The sequence below is a fragment of the Schistocerca gregaria genome, chromosome 2, assembly GCF_023897955.1.
Source record: "Schistocerca gregaria isolate iqSchGreg1 chromosome 2, iqSchGreg1.2, whole genome shotgun sequence".
Taxonomy (NCBI): domain Eukaryota; kingdom Metazoa; phylum Arthropoda; class Insecta; order Orthoptera; family Acrididae; genus Schistocerca; species Schistocerca gregaria.
In genome coordinates, this window is record NC_064921.1 from 389,427,074 (window position 1) to 389,448,394 (window position 21,321).

The 21,321-nt window shown below is 40.4% G+C and overlaps 1 protein-coding gene across 21 annotated transcripts in view; it reads right to left on the reverse strand.

Annotated features, from left to right (window-relative positions):
- The window catches only part of LOC126321101 (zinc finger CCCH domain-containing protein 13-like), a 229,314-nt gene that overhangs the window by 163,977 nt on the left and 44,016 nt on the right, over positions 1-21,321 (reverse strand). For all 21 annotated transcript variants that reach the window (XM_049994147.1, XM_049994156.1, XM_049994170.1 and 18 more), the window contains exon 4: positions 1,820-2,019. In XM_049994147.1, coding sequence (XP_049850104.1) covers positions 1,820-2,019 — 200 coding nt within the window. The remainder of the gene's footprint in view (positions 1-1,819; positions 2,020-21,321) is intronic.

The following is a 21,321-nucleotide window of genomic DNA, read 5'->3' on the forward strand; positions in this document are numbered from 1 at the left end:
AAGAAAATAATTTGTAATAAGGTTAAAATAATGTGTAATAAACAAAATGACAACCATACAAATTAGAAAAACTCATAGACCTAGTTGCACAGTTTTTGCATTTATGTCATTTGAAAACAAAAACAACAACAACAACAACAACTGGCAAACTGAATAGATTTTTCAAAACTAAGCTTCTGATGTGTGTGAAACAGGCACTCTAAACCTCTGCCCCTGCCACCCACACCCACTGAGGGAGCGGGGAGATAGGCAGAGGGAGGGAAGGGGGGAGAGAGAGAGAGAGAGAGAGAGAGAGAGAGAGAGAGAGAGAGAGACAGGACTGTTATAGAACATCTTGGCAGGTATGTAATTTAAATGTGCACACACTGATACAATGGATCCACTCCTCTCCCTCTCCTCTGCCCAAACACAAGCTTGTATGATTTGCATAGGTGGTAACTCTCTCCAAATTAGCCTTCTTTCTCACTGGCCTAAATCTCTGCTAGCAGCTATTCTCTCCTGCCTCTGCCACCCTTACTGTACCCACTCCAAGCCAACCAAGCCAACCTTCTGCCACCATGACTACCAGCTCCATCCATATCTTCCTTTCCTTACCTCTTTATTTCATTCTGGATCCTCGACCTTCTTCATGTACTATTTTTTTAGCATTTGTCCTGGCAGCATTCTACACTGCCCCTGCAAGTAATGTATGTGCCAGCTTGCTGACCCAGTGTTCACCTACATATATGACACTAGTAGTCTTTCGTAACAACTCCCACTCACCCATCCATATCCCCATCCTATTCCCCTTGCCAGACCAGTTAGTGATTAGTAATCAACTCCTATAAATATTTATAAAGGTAGAAAAACAGTGGACAGAGATCAGAAATAGGCAGCTTAAAGTGTACAAAAATGTGAAAAAAGGAAGGAAGGTCAGAGATTAGAGATTAATGTCCCATCAAAGACATAGTCATTAGAGAGGGAGCACAAGCTCAGACTGGGGAAGGAAATCACCTGTATGCTTCAAAGGAACCATCCTGGCATTCGGTTCTAGTCATTTAGGAAAGAGATGAAGAAACAAATCTTGATAGCTGGGTGGGGATTTGAACCATCATCCTCCCAAACATGAGTCCAGTGTCTTACCATTGCACTACCTCGCTCAATAGAGCACTGTGAAGGAATGAAAAGAGGCATATTAATAGAAGCAATATTGACTATGGAATACTGAACCACAGGATCAATCAAACAACGGAAAATCCAGATGGAAAGTAACAACATTAGAGAAGGAAAGTTGCCTCTCACCATATAAAGGAGATGCTGAGTCGCGACAGGCGCAACAAAAAGATTCATACAATTACAGCTTTTGGCCAGTAATGCCTTTGTCAAGAATAGACACACACGCACTCACACAAATGCAACTCGCTCACACAACTGCAGTCTCAGACAATCGAAACCCTTTATGGTTGTCTGAGACTGCAGTCGTGTGAGCAAGTTGCGTTTGTGTGTGATGTTCTGGATATCATTATGTTTGACAGTAAAAATTAATTATGTTGGTTCTCCAACCCTCCATCTAGGGCTATCACAGCAATGTTTTTGATATGAATGAAAGGTACTCTGATAAAAAATGAAACATTATGAAACAAACAGTCTTCATTAGAAATGTATAGCTTACTCATACCTGTCTTCATATACAAACAAAATGGCACTCCGCAGTAGTGAAAATTTACTGAACCAATCAATTCATTTACAATCAATCTCTGAATTTCAAGAACATATCCAGCACTTACAGATTATGTAAAAGCAGCTATTATAAACTGAGTTACAATGAACAGTGAGCTACCTTGATTTCTTCTTTAGCCCATGATCAGTCTCAGAAGAGGAACTGGAATCACGCTTATTTTTCTTGGATTTTAGCTTCCTATGTCGAGTATCTGTTGAACTACTGCTTGATGTTGAGCTGGTATCGTCACTGCTTGAACTAGAATCTGTTGAAGAGGTTGTGGTGCCCGATGTTGATGATGAACTGCTGGGCCCACCATGCTGTCAATAACAAATTTACAGAACGAACTGAATATATGCTACAAACAGAATTCAATTACATGTGGCAGTTACTTACACTGTAGGTCACTAAAACTGCAACAAAATGAAGACAGAATGTAACAAATGTCAAATTGTTACAAGGTACTTTATGCTTCGATGCGCAAATGATTAGAATTTCAGCACAACGGTGCAAAGTAGGTATAGGAGAACTGTCATCTACTTTCTGTACATAAGGAAACATTACACAGTAACTTTCTCATCCATAAACATAATCTGAATGTTGTTTGTAAGAATATCTTGTTGCCCTCTTGGAAGAAGGCTAAATATGTCCACGTACATATCAAAACCTAAAAGCAGCATGATTGTAGCCTATTGAGACTGCATTTCATGTTGCGAAATACAGCTGCTCAAGTCAATCAGGATTCCACAACTGTCATCTCAATATGGAATCGACAGGTTCAGGAGGGCAGTACTCAACACCAAGCACGATATCAGCAGCCCCGTACGACTAGTGCCCAGGAGGACAGATATAGTGCTCAGTCGGCAGTGTAAGATTCTACAGATCCACCACACACCTTGAGCCAGGAAATGGACACATTTGCAACAAGACAAGTCTCCACGCAGACAGTATGACAATGTCTGGAGCACCACTCACTGTCAGCATGGGGACAATTTTGGAGCACACGACGACACAGCAGCAGAGAGAGGTGATAGTTGTGGTCCCAACAATGGCCCCAACAAGTCTGGACACATCATGAGTCTGGTTCTATGTACAGCACCATGTTGGATGTATTCGTATACAGAGGCTCCAATGAGTATGAACTTTATTAGTTTGCACTTGTCATCAACATACGAACCCAGCTTTCAGCTTCATAATACAGAGTGCCACTGGGTACAGTACAGGACTACCTATGTTTCACATAGTTGCTAATGTGGACAACAGCCATTACAATATGTAAAACATTCTCAGTTTTCTTGCCACGTCAATTCGGAATAAAATCTCAAGCTTTCGACGACAGCCTCCATTGTCATCATCAGGAGCAACTGTCTGTCTTCACTGCTGCTATGGTGGCCTTATATAGCCTGTGGATGGCTTGTGATTGGTCAGCAATTATGTACTGCCCTCACAGACGGTGTCAATGTCTGCACTGGTGGCACTACCGCTTCCGTGAGGACATAAACCCTGCAAGTAAAGTTTCTGCTGCGTCTCTGCATCGAGCGCTCGTTTCCATACACCACTCACATAGGGTAATGCAGAAAACAGGTGTAACGCTTAACAGTTGTCGTAGCTCAGCCAGGCAACGGAAAAAACTGCCGCAATTCCACTTAAGGATGACCCCATTAGACTAGGAAGGCATCGAACATTCAATGAGGCAGTTTACGCCTCAGGGTCACCTGCTGCCACCGATTTATTACCTGAGCAGTCTATATCCATGGTGTCTGATGGTCCGCCGAGATCTAGGTCCTCAGTGGACGTCAGAATCTCCACCTCATCCCCAGACACAGAGCTTGTAGGTAGCGGTGGTGTGGGTGCCACCGCAATTTCCTTGGTCTTAGGGGTTTTCTTTTAACTTTTCTTACAGCTCCTTGGGTTTCCTGGCTGGGAGGGCTTCACTGACTCATTCTTTGGGACTAAGGACAATTGTGAAGCCCTATGACCAGCTACTTTTAAGCACTTCAGCCACTCGCGGACGTCATCTTTCCCAATAGCAGAAACCTGGGAAGAAAGTGACCCAAGGGATCCTTTACTGGTGAGAGGAGCCACAGAAGACTTGCGCTTCTCTGGCTGGGAAGTGGGGACTGCTGTCCCCGAATGTTGGTGGGGGGCAGTGCTCCCGAGGTAGGTGGTCTGGGACCAGCAGGGGGGAGGGGGGTGGCACTGGGAATTGCCCCCCCCCCCTGCACAACACCACACCACCACCACCACCACCACCACCACCACCACCACCATCACCACCAGGAACATCAAGGGGGAAGGTGTAGCATTCTGGCTCTGAGAGCTGACTGGAATTTGCAAAACTGATTGGGTTACAACTTTTCTCGTAGTGATGGCGTATGAGGAGGTCATAGCCACACGATGTAGGTGCTCATATTTTCTCTTAGCTTCAGTGTAGGTCAGTCAGACCAGGTTCTTGTATTCCATGATTTTCCTCTCTTTCTGTATAATCCTGCATTCTGGTGAGCAAGGTGAATGATGCTCTCCGCAGTTGACACAGATGGGAGGTGGGGCACATGGAATATTAGGATGTGATGGATGTCAAAAATCTCAATATGTGACACTGGAAGTACAGAGAGGGAAGACATATGGCCAAACTTCCAGCACTTAAAGCACTGCATCGGGGGAGGGATGTATGGTTTGACATCACAGCAGTAGACCATCACCTTGACCTTCTCGGGTAAGGTGTCACCCTCAAAGGCCAAGATGAAGGCAACGGTGGCAACCTGATTATCCCTCAGACCCCGATGGATGTACCACACAAATTGAATACCTCACCGCTCTAAATTGGCGCACAGCTCATTGTCAGACTGCAAAAGAAGATCCCTGTGGAATATAATGTCCTGGGCCACATTTAAACTCTTATGTGGCGTGATAGCAACAGAAACATCCCCCAACTTGTTACAAGCGAGTAAAGCCTGTGAGTGGGCAGAGAATGCTGTTTTTATAAAGACTGACCCCAAGTGCATTGTGGACAAGCCCTCCACCTAAACTTGTCCTCTAAATGCTCTACAAACAACTGTGGCTTCCTTGAAACAAAGGAGTCGCCATCAGTTCTCGTACATACAAGGCACCGGGGTGAATAAGGTTCGCTGCCATCCTTAGCCTGGCGTTACTCCCATGGTGTGGACAGAGAGGGGAATGATTTAGGGTCATACTTTCTTGCATTATACTGAGACTTGGAATACTTAGACACTGCTGGTGTCTGATCACCAGCAAGGGATGACATGGTACGCTTGGATGGCGGGTATCTACTCCTTGGCATTCGTGGGGAGTTAACGGCGCAGGCATCAGGAGAGCGATCCCTGGGTTGTCATGCGGCTCTGCATAATGCATGGTAGAAATGCACCCAGGAAGGTGTCTTCACCAAAGAGATGGGGAATGAGCTTGACTGCAATGTGACGACGAGAAAGTGGGCTTAAGATTTCAAGGCACGATGGACACAATGCACCACGTAAGGCGCCCTTCCCCAATTGGCTCACTCTTCGGGAAAATTTTGAAAATGGAAATCAAACCCCACTGAGGACCATCACATAAAGGCCAAAATGTGTGGGACTCCTGTTAATCACCTCTTACAACAGGCAGGAACACCTAAGACCTATTCTATTCCCCAGACACGCAGGGGAGGCTCGTTCTTCAGGGAGAAGGGTTGAAGGGGAAGGAAGAGAGGTGGCGGAAAAGGACTGGTGAGGTCTAGGAAAAGGGATAGATTTCAAAAAAATGTCACACAGGATCACGGGTCAGGGGAGACTTACCAGATGAGATGTGAGAACCTGAGAGCTTAGCAGCCCCAACAATCAGTCTTTCCTTCTCACCCCATCCAGTAAGTCTCTCCTGACCAGTGGTTCTGGGTGACTTTCTGAAATCTACCCCTTTTGCTAGACCTCTCCACTCCTATTCCTCTACCCCTCTTCCTTCTCCTTCAGCATTTCTGCCTGAAGAAGGAGCCACTGGCTCCAAGAGCTTGCCTAATCATAACCTCCTTTTATGTGTGTGGTGTTCTGCTGTTGCTTGGTGAGTAGATTTTTTATCTATAAAATTACATTATATTGTCAAAAACTGATCATTTTTGTTGTTACACTGATGAATGTGCCACACCAAAACTGGTGATGGAGACTGGTCACACAGAAAACCTTAAATCACAAAGCATCTGAAAAGGGCAACAAAGCACAATCACAAAATGTTGTGCCTAAAAGACATTGTGATCCAGCTGATACCAAAGAAGCTCCTATAACATCAGCATAAGCTATAGATTATACCACAGCATTGCAGATATATTATAATTATAAAACTATCAGTAAGTTGAAAAATCTTCAGTGCTCTTGTCCTGCTTCTGAGACATTGAGGTGGAAAGGTTGAATTAAACTACAATGGCATCAAGTGCCTCACAATTTTAAATTGATTAAGTCAAATACCTGAGACAGGAACTCAAAATTTAAACAAATCCAAGAAACTAAAATCCACAATGAGATAATGACAATATTATGAAAACAATAGACAGTTACCCACCATACAGTGGAGATGTTGAATCGCACACAAGCACAACAAAAAGACTTCAGCCAAAAAGGCCTTCACTGGAATTAGACAACACACACACACACACACACACACACACACACACACACACACACACACACACACGACCACAGCCTGGCCTCGGCAGCCACAGAGACTGTGGTCATGTGTGTGTGAGATGCATCTGAGTAAATGTGAATGTGAATATATGTAAGCGTACAAGAGCTATACAAAAAGTAAGATGACTTTTCAAATAGTGCAGGCAATGAACATTCGATTATCAATCTTTTTTTGTTGTTGTGTTGGTACACATGTCCCAAACATAAGTTCACAGTTTCAAGTGTACAGGATACTTTATCTGTTTTTGACAGATAGAATGATTAGACTTGTTTCAGTGTGCTCGGCGATTTTCGATTATTATAAAAAATGGAGCAAAGAATTTGCATCAAACTTTGTGTGAAAAATGTGGAACTGAGTGCTCTAAAACACTTGAAATGCTAACAGGGGCAAATGGTGAGTCTGCACTACGCAAAAAAAAAATATTTATAAGTAGTACGAGCTCTTCCAAGATGGCTGAGAATATGCCAGTTATGAACCTCGCTCTGGACACCCCAGCACATCAACAACAGATGGCAATATCAAAGCTGTGAAGAAAATTGTTTTGGAAAATCGTCAGTTTACCATAAGAGAAGTTGCTGAGGATGTTGGCATATCAGTTGGCTCGTGTCAAGCAATTTTTTCAGATATTTTGGGCATGAGATGTGTGCCAACAAGGGTTTGTTCCAAAACTTCTAAATTTTGTTCAGAAGAACCGTCGCAGGAGCATCACTCAGGAGCTCTTGAATGACATCAATGATGATCCTGATTTGCTCAAAATGGTCATAACTGGTGACGAAACATGGGTTTACAGCTATTACGTCGAAACCAAAGCCAAATCGTCCCAATGGAAGCATCCCAGAGAGCAAATACAGAAAAAAGCAAGCCAAGTTCAATCGAATGTCAAAGTTTTTTTTTTTTCACTGTTCTTTTCAATTACCATAGCATAGTACATCACTAATTTTTGCCTCAAAGTTCATACGGTAAATACGGAGTATTATCTTGATGTTATGCACTGTTTGCAAGAAGCAGTAGGCGAAAAATGTCGAATTGTGGAAAAACAATTCATGGATTTTGCATCACTGTGACTTTTTCCTGTTCCCAAAACTGAAGAGATGAAAGGATGAAGATTCTCAATGATTGAGGAAATAAAAACTGTATCACTGGAATTACTCAAGCCTGTACCAAAAAGCGCTTATGAGAAGTGCTTTGAGGATTGGAAGAAGTGTTGTCACAAGTGTATTGAATCTCGGGTTACTTTGAAGGGAACAATATGAATATTGCTGAATAAATAAATATTTCTTCATAAGAATATATAGTCACCTTACTTTTTGAACACATCCTGTGTGTGTGTGTGTGTGTGTGTGTGTGTGTGTGTGTGTGTGAGAGAGAGAGAGAGAGAGAGAGAGAGAGAGAGAGAGAGAGTGGGTGATTGGTCTAATTCCAACAAAGGCCTTTTTGGTCAAAAGCTTCCTTGTTTTACACTATTTTTGTTGTGCCTGTCACTCAACATCTCTGCTGTACGGCAAGTAGCAAACTATTCTTTTACAATATTGTCCTCAAACAAATGAAGATACATGTGCTTGGTAACAACTCCTGAAATCTGTTATTGGGTTGAAAGCCTCTGGCAGACACTCTGTGAAAGAAGACCTTGGCATATCAAACACTGAAATTTGAATGACCGTACATAAAAACTACTGCATGGATTCTGAGTGGAGAATTAAGGCTTAGCTGACAAACAGCTTGTCAATTCCAATATGAAATTGCTTACTAGAGGATTTCATTTCACAGCTACAACACGAAATCTACAGAATTTGCTGAGACAACATAGTCCCAAGAAAGACTATTTCAACACAGTTTCTCTAGAATGAGAATGAAGTGTGATATTTCCAGATCACAAAGGGCACACTATAGTCTTTAAGTGAAATGATAAGAATGTTCTTAGGCTCTGGCTGATACTTCATGCAGATTACTAACACTAACTACAGACAAAAAACAGGCAGGGAGACTAAAAACCTGTAACAGTGTGTCTATCCTGTGCATGTCTCTTCATACTGCAACCAATATCCATTTAAACCTGCCGCTGTATAAAAACCTTAGTCTCCCTCTAAAATTTCGCGCGCGCTCACTCACACTCACACTCACACTCACACACACACACACACACACACACACACACACACACTCTTCCCTCCATAAACAAATTGTGATTCATTGACGCCACAAGATGTGTCACATCAAACAATTCCTTTCTTTGGTCAGATTGTGCCATAAATTTCTTTTCTCCCCAATTATACTCCATGCCTCTACGTCAGTTTTTTTTCCCCCACCTGATCCTCACCATTATTCTATAGCAGCTCATTTCAAAATCCTCTACTCTCTTCTTGTTTTACGAGTTTATCAGCCATGTTTCACGCTTGAACAAGACAATACTCCAGACAAAGACATTCAGAAAAAACATAATTAAGAAGAAACTTTGTAACATTTAAATTTATGTTCCATGTTAACAAATTTCTCTTCTTTATTTTTGGAAACCTGTCAGCAACCAATATCATCTCCAGTTTGGCCACACCAGTTATTTTGCTGCTCAGACAGAAAACTCATCAAATCTGTAGTGTCTAATTTCCTAAGCTAATTCCATCAGCATTGCTAGATACAGTTCAGCCACAGTCCATTCCCCTTCATCACCTTACCACCTCTTTTCAAGATGCTATCCATTCCATTCAGCTACTGTTCCAATGTGCTTTGCCATCTCTTCACAGAATTACAGGCACATTAGCAGTACTTGTCACTTAATGTGTGACACAGATGGCATCACTGTGGCAATCATTAGTGTTCATGTCACCAAGCCACTGTTATTGGTATTTCAATGTTTTTATTTTACTTCTATATTATCATGTGCAATGTTCAAGTACAATTTGTTATGGCCTACGCGTAGGGTAGGATCGTCACTTCAGCAAAGGTCATTTGATCTATGAAATGTGAGCTGCTGACAACACGCTCATGTTCCCCCATATTGTATCCTAGGATTTTGTTCCAAAAACTAAAATTAACATATTTTCATGAGCACCATAACTAAGTGACAGCCTCACAGGCTGCCCTGGGCATGCCTACATGTATTCTGTCTACTGAATATAATGAGATAAGTTTTAAATGATTCTCACATTGCAAAAACTTCCTTCAGATGACCACATCCTTGCCTATACCGGCCAGGTCACTTAGTGAGCCTGCACATTATCAACACACAGGCTTGAACAGAAAAAGGACAAAGTTCTTCAAGACAATGTTTAACCCAATATTATGAAATGCTCTCATATTTCTACAATCAGTGGTTTTTTATAGCACATTAATAAAACATATATAATGAGTTCCAATACTATGGTCAGTTTTGTTACTGCCTCCTTAAACATAATGTAATTGCATAGGTATCAAAATCTATGCCCCAAGTGGCAGCAGCACAACACACATATAAAATAAGGTTTTACTTATGCAATCTTCCGGAGCCAATAGCTCCTTCTTCTGGCAGAAGGGATGATGAGGAAGGGAGAGAGGTGAATGGAAAGGAACTGGAGAGATTAGGGAAAACGGGTAGAGTTCGGAAAAAATCAACCAGAACCCCAGCTCAGGGGAGACTTACCAAACAGGATGAAGGAAAGTCCAACACCTAAAGGTTTCCAAGAGAGGAAGAGGATGGACAGCCAATTTGATATTAACAGCATCATCTGAGGCAGAGAGCCATGTAAAATGCAGAGCAATACCGCGTAAATAAAAGTCTTAAACTAATGACCTGAAATTAGTTAGGAAAAGTGTGTTATTTTGGTGTTCAGGATAGCTGTGATTGCATAATTTAGTAGTAATTGGTGACATTTGATCCATACAGGAAGAAGCATAGCCTCCATCATGTGGGTGTATAAAGATTCATCAGAAAGGAGTAAGTCATAAAGTGCATCATGTAGAGGTGAACTGGGTCCAGAAGCAGTTAATATTAAACAGGATGCTGATCCACAAACCAGACACTGAGTAATTCAGTACAAATATAATGCACTGGATGTGGATGAATAGTTGGCAGAGCTGCATAAGACATGTGCAGTTGAAAACTGTAACTCACGGGTGAGAGCTTTGGCTATGCTTAAACCACTGGAGTGTCCACCTGCCACCTCTGGTTGTCTTAGTAATTTCTTATGTCCATCAGTGAGATGTTCCTGAAGAAAGGGGAATCACCAGTTCTACTGCTTTTAGTATTAAAATAGTTGTGTGCTACATTACGTTGTTGATGTTCCCTTACGCACTAGCATTGGTTGTAAAGGCAGTGTTGAAAGCATGTCAATCGGTTTTCTTGAGAGCCGATCTTTGAGAGTGATCGGTTGGGTAATGGTGCGGGATGGTCATGACAATCGGCGAATGATCACTCTCACTGTGATCATCATATACTCTCCACTGGACTGAGGGGAGGAGGGTGGAGCTACTGGTTGAGAGATTGATGGCTGTATATGTTCCCTGAACTGGTGTGCCACTGTTTAGTAAATATAAACCAAGATCTGTCAATACTTATTCCATTAGAGTGCCTCAGTTAGGTGACATGTCGCCATTTGGCAGTGGGTTGCAGGTTCTGAAATTGCTCAGGAGAAAAGGTGGAGGTAGCTGATGGATCAGGTCAATTATCTCTTTATCCATCAGTTCCCTGCTGGAGGGAGATAGGCATTACAGGGAGTAAAATCCTTAGTTCACGCTTACTGCTGGACTAAAACTGTTTGCCAGACTGGGACTTGAACCTGGACCTTTGCCTTTCACAGGTACATGATCTATCAAATGAGCTATCCAAGCACAGATCAGAACACACCCTAACTGCTTCATCCAGCCAGAACCTCTTCTCCAACCTCCTAACCTTCACATATGTTCTATTGCATACCTTGCAGGACTGGCACTCTTGAAATAAAATATATCAGGTGTTTCACAAATAAGTCCAGAATTTTTGTAGGATGATAGGTTTGATATAGGCAATCATTTTAAGTATATGAACTTGGGTCGCTGACGCATATTTACAACAGTAGGTGAGCTCAAATGTCATCAGTCCGCCTGATGGTGCGGTAACAGGTGGTACATATCCATTAGTTTGGGTGTCTAGTGTCATTTGTTTCCAATGATACCCACACACTAATGAGGAAACTCTGTACTAGTTCCTTTTGTCCTCAATCGGTGCTGTGTATCTAAAGTGAGCTGTCATTTGTATACTTCACTTCCAACTCAACATAATTCATAATTAAGTGTTATACCAAAGGTAAGGTAGAGTGTTATGGAACAATGGTATACACTTGCAAATGTTAAAAGATTGTTTACTCTGTGTTATCTTGCATAGGACATGGGACATTTCACATGGAATGAACTCGCAGACATGCACTTGGCCTCTGATGATGCACGAATTACGGAAGAAGCACAGCGGTTGCACGCAGAATGTTATCCAGATGACTAACAAATCAGAGAACATTTGCTGCTGTGGACTGTCACCTTCATGAAAGGGACACATTACAGGAGGATTTCCATTTCCAATGTTGACCAAGGAGTGTTCACAATCCTAGTTTCGAGGAACAAGTACTGAAAATGTGGCTCCGTAAAAATGTCAAACAACAATCCTTCAGGCAGTGATACTCCATTACTCTTGCTCTAAACGCTAGTTCTAGCAATGTTTGGAGAACTCTGTGTGACGATCACCGTCATCACTACAACTTGTATAAGGTACAGGACATTCTACTCATTGATTTTTCAATTCTGAATGGCTTCCCTGTTTGATTTTTGCGGCAAAGAGTGCTAACTCCCGACTTCATAAACAATGTTCTGTGGACTGTTGAATCGACTTTCGCCCGTGGAGGAATGTTCAACAGTCGCAACTCCCCATTAATGGTCTCACAAAAATCCTTAAGGTACAGCTGTCCACCATTTTCAGGAACGATTTTCAGTTCATGTTTGGGTTGGAGTTATTCAGAACCAAGTATTGAGTATTGGGGCTTTCCATTGTTCCACACTGTCTAACTGGTCATGTTTACTGCATATTTCTTGAACATGTACTTCCTGGTCTTCTTGAAGATGTGACATTTCAAACTAGAAGACAAATGTTTTACCAGCACAATGGGGTAACTCTTCATTTCACAAACTGAGTGAGAAGATTCCTGGATACACAATACCCTGGATGCTAGATTGGACATAATGTCCTGTTCACTGTTACCCAGTGTCCACCATTCCGTGCTTTGACACTTGATTTATGCCATCAAACCCGTAGTGCACACTTTAAGTATTTACTGCTGTAATCACAATTTGCAGTGATATTTCCTCTAGGCAAAGCAAATGCACTTTGGCGTTGTCTAGTGCACTAACTATGAATCAGATACCCCATGTTCATATACTTAAAATGTTTGCCTATATCCAACCTATCATCCCAAAAAATAAGTACTTCCTTTTAAGTTTTCTATTCTCCCTACCAGTTACAGTATCAAACATTTCCCACTCTGATCCATAGAATGCCAGTGCTGTTTTTCCTGATTCCTTACTGGCAGTTGAGAATATAACTGAACTATAAGTCATAGTTGCAGATACTAATATGAATTTTGTACTGAAGAATGGAAGCATTGGTAGAAGCCAACCTCAGAAAAGATCAGTTGGGTTCCGGAGAAATGTAGGAACATGCGCTCCCCATTTTCTACCCCTGCTTCCTTCAAAATTTCAAATGTATTCCTGCCAACATTGTCAAAAGTTTACTCTGAGTCTACAAATGCTATAAAAGCAGATTTGCCTTGCTTTTACCTATCTTCTAAAATCATAACTTCAGTACTGTCTGGCGTGTTCTCGTTGTAATTGGAATTATTACAGTCTTTTTGAAGTCTTGGATAGGTAGAAGTATGAGATGGGTGAAACATCCTTTTACATCTTGCACACCAGGCGGAACAGTTTTATCATTGTTGGCTGTGCAAAGAACATCAGCAGTTTTGAAGGAATGTTGTCTTATCCATGGGCCTTGTTTTGACTTGTGCCTTTCAGTGTTCTGTCAAATTCTTCTCGCAGTATCGCATCTCCCATCTCATCTCCATCTACTTTCTCTTCCTTTCCTCTAGTTCATTTCTAGTGCAGAGCTATTCTACATATTACTTCTACCTTTCAGTTTTCCCTTGGTTGCGAAGTATTGGTTTTCTAATACACAGCTGTTTCTCTTTTCTCCAAAGACCTGTTCAATCTTCATTGGGTGGTATCTATCTTTCCCCTAGTTACACATGCTTCTGTGAACTTTCATTTGTCCTCTAACCATTCCTGCTTACCCATTTTCAACCTTCTGTCCAGTCTCTTCCCCTTTCACCGGCTTCATTTCTTCCATTGTTATGTTTTCTCCTTTTATCAATTAAATTCAATACCTCCTGTGATATCTAAAGATCTATACTAGGCCTTGTCTTTTTACCTAATTGATCCTTGGCTGCCTTCACTATTTCAACTCGCAGAGCTTCCCATTTGTCTCCTACTATATTCCTTTCCCCTGTTCCAGTAAATCATTGCCTAATGCTCCCTCTGAAACTCTCAACAACCTCTGGTTCTTTCAACTTATCCACATTCCATATCCTTAATTTCCTAACTTTTTTGCAGTTTCCTCAGTTTTAATGTAATCAATAAATTATGGTCAGAGTCCAAATCTGTTCCAGGAAATGTCTTACAGTTTAAAATCTGCCTCCAAAATCTGTGTCTTACCATTATATAATGAATATGCAGGCTTTTTTCCACATATTCAACTTTACTTCACGATTCTTAAATTGAGTGCTAACAACATTTATATTATGCTCTGTGCAAAATTCTACCAGGTTTCAATCCAGTTCATATTCTCATTATTTTTCCTCCTCTACTTTTTCCTGCTATCAAGCTGCAGCCCCCTTTCACAATTAAATTTTCCTTTTCCTTAAATGTCTGAGTAATTCCTTTAATCTCATCCTAATTTTTTTCAATCGCTTCATCATCTGCGGAGCTAAATGGAATACAAACTTGTACTACAGTGGTGAATGTTAGCTTCTTGTCTATCCTGGTTATGAGAATGTGTTCACTACATTGTTCATAGTAGCTCAACCATATACCTATTTTCTTATTTATTTTTAGACTCCTCTTGCACTACTCCTATTTTTGTTTATATTTATAACCCTATACTCACTTGAGTAATGGAAATGGAAGAGGATGTAGATGAAGATGAAATGGGAGATACGATACTGCGTGAAGAGTTTCACAGAGCACTGAAAGACCTGAGTCGAAACAAGGCCCCCGGAGTAGACAACATTCCATTAGAACTACTGACGGCCTTGGGAGAGCCAGTCCTGACAAAACTCTACCATCTGGTGAGCAAGATGTATGAGACAGGCGAAATACCTTCAGACTTCAAGAAGAATATAATAATTCCAATCCCAAAGAAAGCAGGTGTTGACAGATGTGAAAATTATCAAACTATCAGTTTAATAAGTCACAGCTGCAAAATACTAACGTGAATTCTTTACAGATGAATGGAAAAACTAGTAGAAGCCGACCTCAGGGAAGATCAGTTTGGATTCCATAGAAATGTTGGAACACGTGAGGCAGTACTGACCCTACGGCTTATCTTAGAAGCTAGATTAAGGAAGGGCAAACCTACGTTTCTAGCATTTGTAGACTTTGAGAAAGCTTTTGGAAATGTTGACTGGAATACTCTCTTTCAAATTCTGAACGTGGCAGGGGTAAAATACAGGGAACAAAAGGCTATTTACAATTTGTACAGAAACCAGATGGCATTTATTAGAGTCGAGGGACATGAAAGGGAGGCAGTGGTTGGGAAGGGAGTGAGACAGGGTTGTAGTCTCTCCCAGATGTTATTCAATCTGTATATTGAGCAAGCAGTGAAGGAAACAAAAGAAAAATTTGGAGTAGGTATTAAAATCCATGGAGAAGAAATAAAAACTTTGAGGTTCGCCGACGACATTGTAATTCTGTCAGAGACAGCAAAGGACTTGGAAGAGCAGTTGAACGGAATGGATAGTGTCTTGAAAGGAGGATATAAGATGAACATCAACAAAAGCAAAACAAGGATAATGGAATGTAGCCAAATTAAGTCTGGTGATGCTGAGAGAATTAGTTTAGGAAATGAGACACTTAAAGTAGTAAAGGAGTTTTGCTATTTGGGGAGCAAAATAACTGCTGATGGTCGAAGTAAAGAGGATATAAAATGTAGACTGGCAATGGCAAGGAAAGCATTTCTGAAGAAGAGAAATTTGTCAACATCGAGTTTAGATTTAAGTGTCAGGAAGTCATTTATGAAAGTATTTGTATTGAGTGTAGCCACGTATGGAAGTGAATCATGGACAATAAATAGTTTGGACAAGAAGAGATTAGAAGCTTTCGAAATGTGGTGCTACAGAAGAATGCTGAAGATTAGATGGGTAGATCACATAACTAATGATGAAGTATTGAATAAGATTGGGGAGAAGAGGAGTTTGTGTGCACAACTTGACAAGCAGAAGGGATCAGTTGGTAGGACATGTTCTGAGGCATCAAGGGATCACCAATTTAGTATCGGAGGGCAGTGTGGAGGGTAAAAATCGTAGAGGGAGACCAAGAGATGAATACACTAAACAGATTCAGCAGGATGTAGGCTGCAGTACATATTGGGATATGAAGAAGCTTGTACAGAATAGAGTAGCATGGAGAGCTGCATCAAACCAGTCTCTGGACTGAAGACCACAACAACAACAACTCACTTGATCAGAAGTCCTGTTCATTCTGCCACCCAACTTCATTAATTCCCATTATATCTAACTCCTACCTACACATTTCCCTTTTTAAATTTTCTAGTCTACTTACCAGGTTACAGTATCTAACATTTCACACTCTGGTCCATAGAATGCCAGTGTCATTTTTCCTTATGACAACACTGTCACAAGTAATACTTGGTCAGAGACCGGAATGGGGGACTACTTTACCTGGGAACTATTTTACCTCCTGAATATTTTGCACAAGACGATGTCATCATTTAACCATATAGGAAATGTACAAACCCTGAGGAAAATTTCCTTTGCCATTTGCCATTTGTAGCACCAGCACAGCAAGGCCCTGTTGGTTGATATTACAAGGTCAAGTCAGTCAGTCATCAAGACTGTTGCCCCTTGCAACAACTGAAAAAGCTGCTGTCCTCTTCAGAAGTCAAACGTTTGTCTGGTTTCTCTGTAGATACTCCACCATTGTGGTTGCACCTACAGTATGGTTATCAGCACCTCACCTCAGCAGCAAGGTTTGTGGTTCATGAATGGGGGTGGGAAGGGTAGGTTTGGGGAGGGGGGGAATGAAATAATAATTTAATTAAAACAGAAACTTCACCACACAGTGACACCCATTTTACCTCAACCCCATGAGGGTTGTCAACCAATTCCTTATTTTCACGAGCTCCAAACCACTACACAAAATTGTATAATGTTTAAGCCTTTCAGTCAATCAGCATCAGGAGCCGAATGCACATATTTTCATTCGAAATTTCCAGCTCAACTTTACCGATTCTGTAAATTACTACTACTTAGCAACAACACACTTCAGAAGTTTCTGTACATCAACATGGAGAAATCATATGACCTTGAGCCAGCCTCTTAGGACCAGACCACTACCCACCATACTGAAGAAGGCCTCCTGCCCCTAGGAGACAGCCCTGTTAAAGACAATAGCTACAGGAACAGCCCACTGGCACAGCCAGGAAAAGATGTTACAAAAAAGTTGTTTCATTTAGTATGACGATACTCTGGGTCTTCCAGTCAATGACTGCATGAATTTAAAACTCACATATATTAAACAATGGAAACCCAGTGTGGTTTCAATTGCCTGAGACTGCAGTCGTGTGTGTGAGTTGAGTATGTGTGTCCATTGTAGGCCAAGGCCAAAGTGTGGAAATCTTTTTGTTGTGCATATCTGCAACTCAGCATCTCAACTATATGGTGAGTAGCGAATTTCCATCTCGTAATATTATTAAACTCACAGATACTGAAATAAGTGACCGTAGCATACAAATTTTTACTAAATTGTTCAAAAGATGAAAAGCAATTGGACCAGGTGGGATACCTATATGATTCTAAATACAGTAATTTATGTACAAGATTTTGCTGCTATTCTAGCATCAGTGTACCATTGGTCACTGAAAGAGCAAAACATTTCAATGACTGTAAAAACTGCATAGGTTTTCAAGAAGAGTCATCAAACAGATGCACACACCCATAGGGTTATACTGCAACATCAGTCTACTATAGAATTTCAGAACATATTTCATGCTGGCATATCATAAACTTTTTAAGAGACCAAATATGTCCTCTGTCAGAATCAATGTGGGTTCTGAAAACAAAGATTGTGTGAAACCTGGTACACTCTGTTAATCCACAGAAGCAGAATGGCAGTAGATACCAGCACCCAGGTAGATATGTGCCTTGACTTCCAGGAAGCATTTTCTTGTCTTGTCATGATTACACACCTGTCAAACAATCACTGGAAGTAGTATATAAATTTATTATCTGGGAGTGTGTGCACAGAGCAATATACAGTGGAACCACCACATAACACAAATTGCACGAAAGACAAATTCTAGACAGAGATTCATTGGAAGAATTCTCTGGAAGAGCAGACCACCCACAAAGGAGGTAGCATACGAAACATTCATTCTACTAATACCAAAATGTTATTATCAATCTCGGATATGTACCAGATAGGACTGATAGAGGAAATAAAGAAGAGCCAAAGATGAGCAGCATGATTCATGAAAGGTTCATTTAGTAGTCCAAAAATGTCACACAGATACTCAATCAACTCCATTGGCAGACATTACACAAAGACAGTGTGCATCAAAACAAGTTTTACTGTTAAAATTCCAAGAGCATATACTGTTTCCTTCTACAAATATCTCTTGAAAAGACCATGAACGTCAAATCAGAGACATTCAAAACTCACATGAAAGCTTACAAACAACTGTCCTTCCCACACACAATGTGCAACTGGAACAGAAAGGGGGGAAGTGACAATGGTACACTACATATCCTCTGCCACAAACCGTAAGATGGATTGCAGAGTACAGAGGTAGAAATATCTACAGCCAAATCTACATCCATAATCTGCAAACCACCACAAAGTGTGCAGCAGGGGGTACATCTCATCGTTAGTTATTAGCATTTCTTCCCATACCATTCACATATCGAGTGTGGAAAGAATGATTGTTTGAATGCCTATGTGTGTGCTGTAATTATTCCAATCTTATCCTCACAATCCCTATGCGAGTGATACATAGGGCATTGTAGTTTATTCCTAGGGTCATCATCCAAGGGCAGTTCTTGAAACTTTGTTAGCAGACTTTCTCAGATAGTTTTCTTCAAGAGTCTGCCAGTTCAGTTTCTACAGTACCTTTGTGACACTTTCCCATGGATCAAACAAACCTGTGACCATTTATGCTATCCTCCTCTGTGTTCATTGTAATATAATTAATAAAAAAAATTATAAATCAATAAATATATACAGGGTGTAAATTTTAAGTTGACAAACCAAAAAAACTTGAAAAATAAGCTTCACACGAAAAAATGTGTAGAATCCAAAGTTGATTATTTTTGAAGGGGACATCTGCTGGTGCTGAAATTAGCCCACCACCCCAGCCCCCTGGGGGTGGGGCAGGAGGCAACATTAAAATTTCAAATGGAAATCCCCATTTTTTATTGCAGAATCAGATTGTACATAAAAAAATCTAAGTACCTTTTGTCTTAAACATTTGTTTTTATTGTTAGTACTGGCGCTGTAATTCAAGAATACGTAATTCAACAACAGAATAATAGTTAGCGAGTGGGTTAGTCTTTTCCTCAGTCAGTCTTTTACTTTGTTTACTCTGTGAATTAATTAGTGCACTCATTAGTAAGTAGGATGTTTGGTTAGTTAGTTAGCTAGTCAGATGCTTTGTTTTGTAATTAAAAGTTGTGTGGCCTCATGACCATGAAACAAACAAAACTTATCTGACTCTGCAGAAAAAATTAATATTAGAGTCAACATTTGTAAAACTCTAATTCCTCTATCTCAAACCGCACCATACAGGGAGAGAGAGAGAGAGAGTTTTAGTTTTAGCGAATCAAAATTTATGAAGTAAATAAGTATGTTTTATCTATCCGTAACCATTTTCCACGCAAAAAAGAGAACATGGATTTTCTTGAATTATAACACCAACTTCCAAAAATCAAAACAAATGCTTAAGACAAAATGTACATAGTTTTTTATTTAGAATCTGATTCTGCAATAAAAAATGGGGGTTCTCATTTGAAATTTTAAAGTTGCCTCCCACCCCACCCCCATGGGGTGGGGTGGCAGGCTAATTTTAGCACCAGCAGATGTCACCCTCGAAAATAATCAACTTTGAAATCTACACATTTTTTCATGTGAAGCTTAAGTTACCTCCCACCCCACCCCCAGGGGACTGGGATGGCAGGCTAATATTAGCACCAGCAGATGTCCCCCTAAAAAATAATCAACTTTGGATTCTACACATTTTTTCATGTGATGCTTATTTTTCAAGTTATTCTGGTTTGTCAACTTAAAATTTACACCCTGTATAATTGTGTTGTTGAAAAGTTTGTTTGTGCTTTTCTTAATTTCTTCTTGAATATAGGACTTTGCTCGTCGTTGAAGTTGCAGGCAGCAGAGGACTCCCGGGATACCGGTGCTTGTCCTAATCACAAAAATAATCCACTTTCTTTGTTTTTCTCTTCCCTTTATCTCAATAAATAAAAATGCTTGATATGTTCTTTAACCTTGTATTATTCACTCATACAATAGAATAGACAACTATCACAGTATGTAGTCCTGCTACATACTCAAAAGTCTGACTCTATCTCTCGTAAAACAAAAAAACAATAGTACAAAAAATTGAATGATAAAAATGTTTTATTTTGTATGCGCCTTACCACACATTCATAATTAATGCCTTTACTAATGCATCTGTTCATTCGGCATTTCATTCTTGCTTTGTTCTTACATAAATATTAAATTAGCGGAATCCTGGGGGGGGGGGGGTCTTTCATCATGTACTTGTACAACATTTAATATAACATGTTAGTCCAATTTGGCATGGGCCCCACACACTAGAGCAATATGCTAGAAACAGTTGCACAAGTGATATGTGAGCAATGTATGATGCGATAAAAGAAATTATTTGGATAGTTGAGTTTAACTGTGGTGAGGGACTGATATTTGATAGTACAAAAAATAAGAGTAAGGGAAAACTGGCAGAAAACAGACTGGGTGAAACAAATGAAAGAGGAAGCTGCATGGCAGAATTTTGCACAATTCACAATTTAATCATTGTTATAGCTCAGTCGAAGAAACATGAAACTGTTTTCTACGCATGAAGGAGACCTAGAGACAGATAACGTTTCAGAGAGATTATAAAATGCTGAGACAGAGATTTCAAAACCATATTTTAAATGAAAAACAGGACATATACAGACTCTGAAGATAATTTATTGATTATGAACTGAAGATTGAAACAGGAGAAACTGCAAGAATCTAAAAAATTAAGGAGATGGGACCTGAATAAGTCAACAGAATCAAAGGTTGCTAAGAGTTTCAGAAGAACATTAAGCAACTACTGAGCAAAAGAGAGGAAAGGAATATAACAGAAGAAAAAAAGGTAGCTAGATGGCCAGCTGAAGATTAACAAGGCAAAAAGACAAGGACCATTATAAACGCTTGGACATCTCATGAGATATAGAATTTGATGGGCTAAAAGAGAAAATACAATAACACAGCACGCGAAGAAGGCAAAATGGAATACAGAAATCTAAAAAATGAAACTGACAGAAAGTGTAAAATGACAAAGTAGGAATGGCTACATATAGGAAAGACAGATGCTGCATATAAAAAACCTGAACATTTGTAGAAAAGTGAAGCACCAATATCAATATTAATAATCAGACAGTAAATTAGTA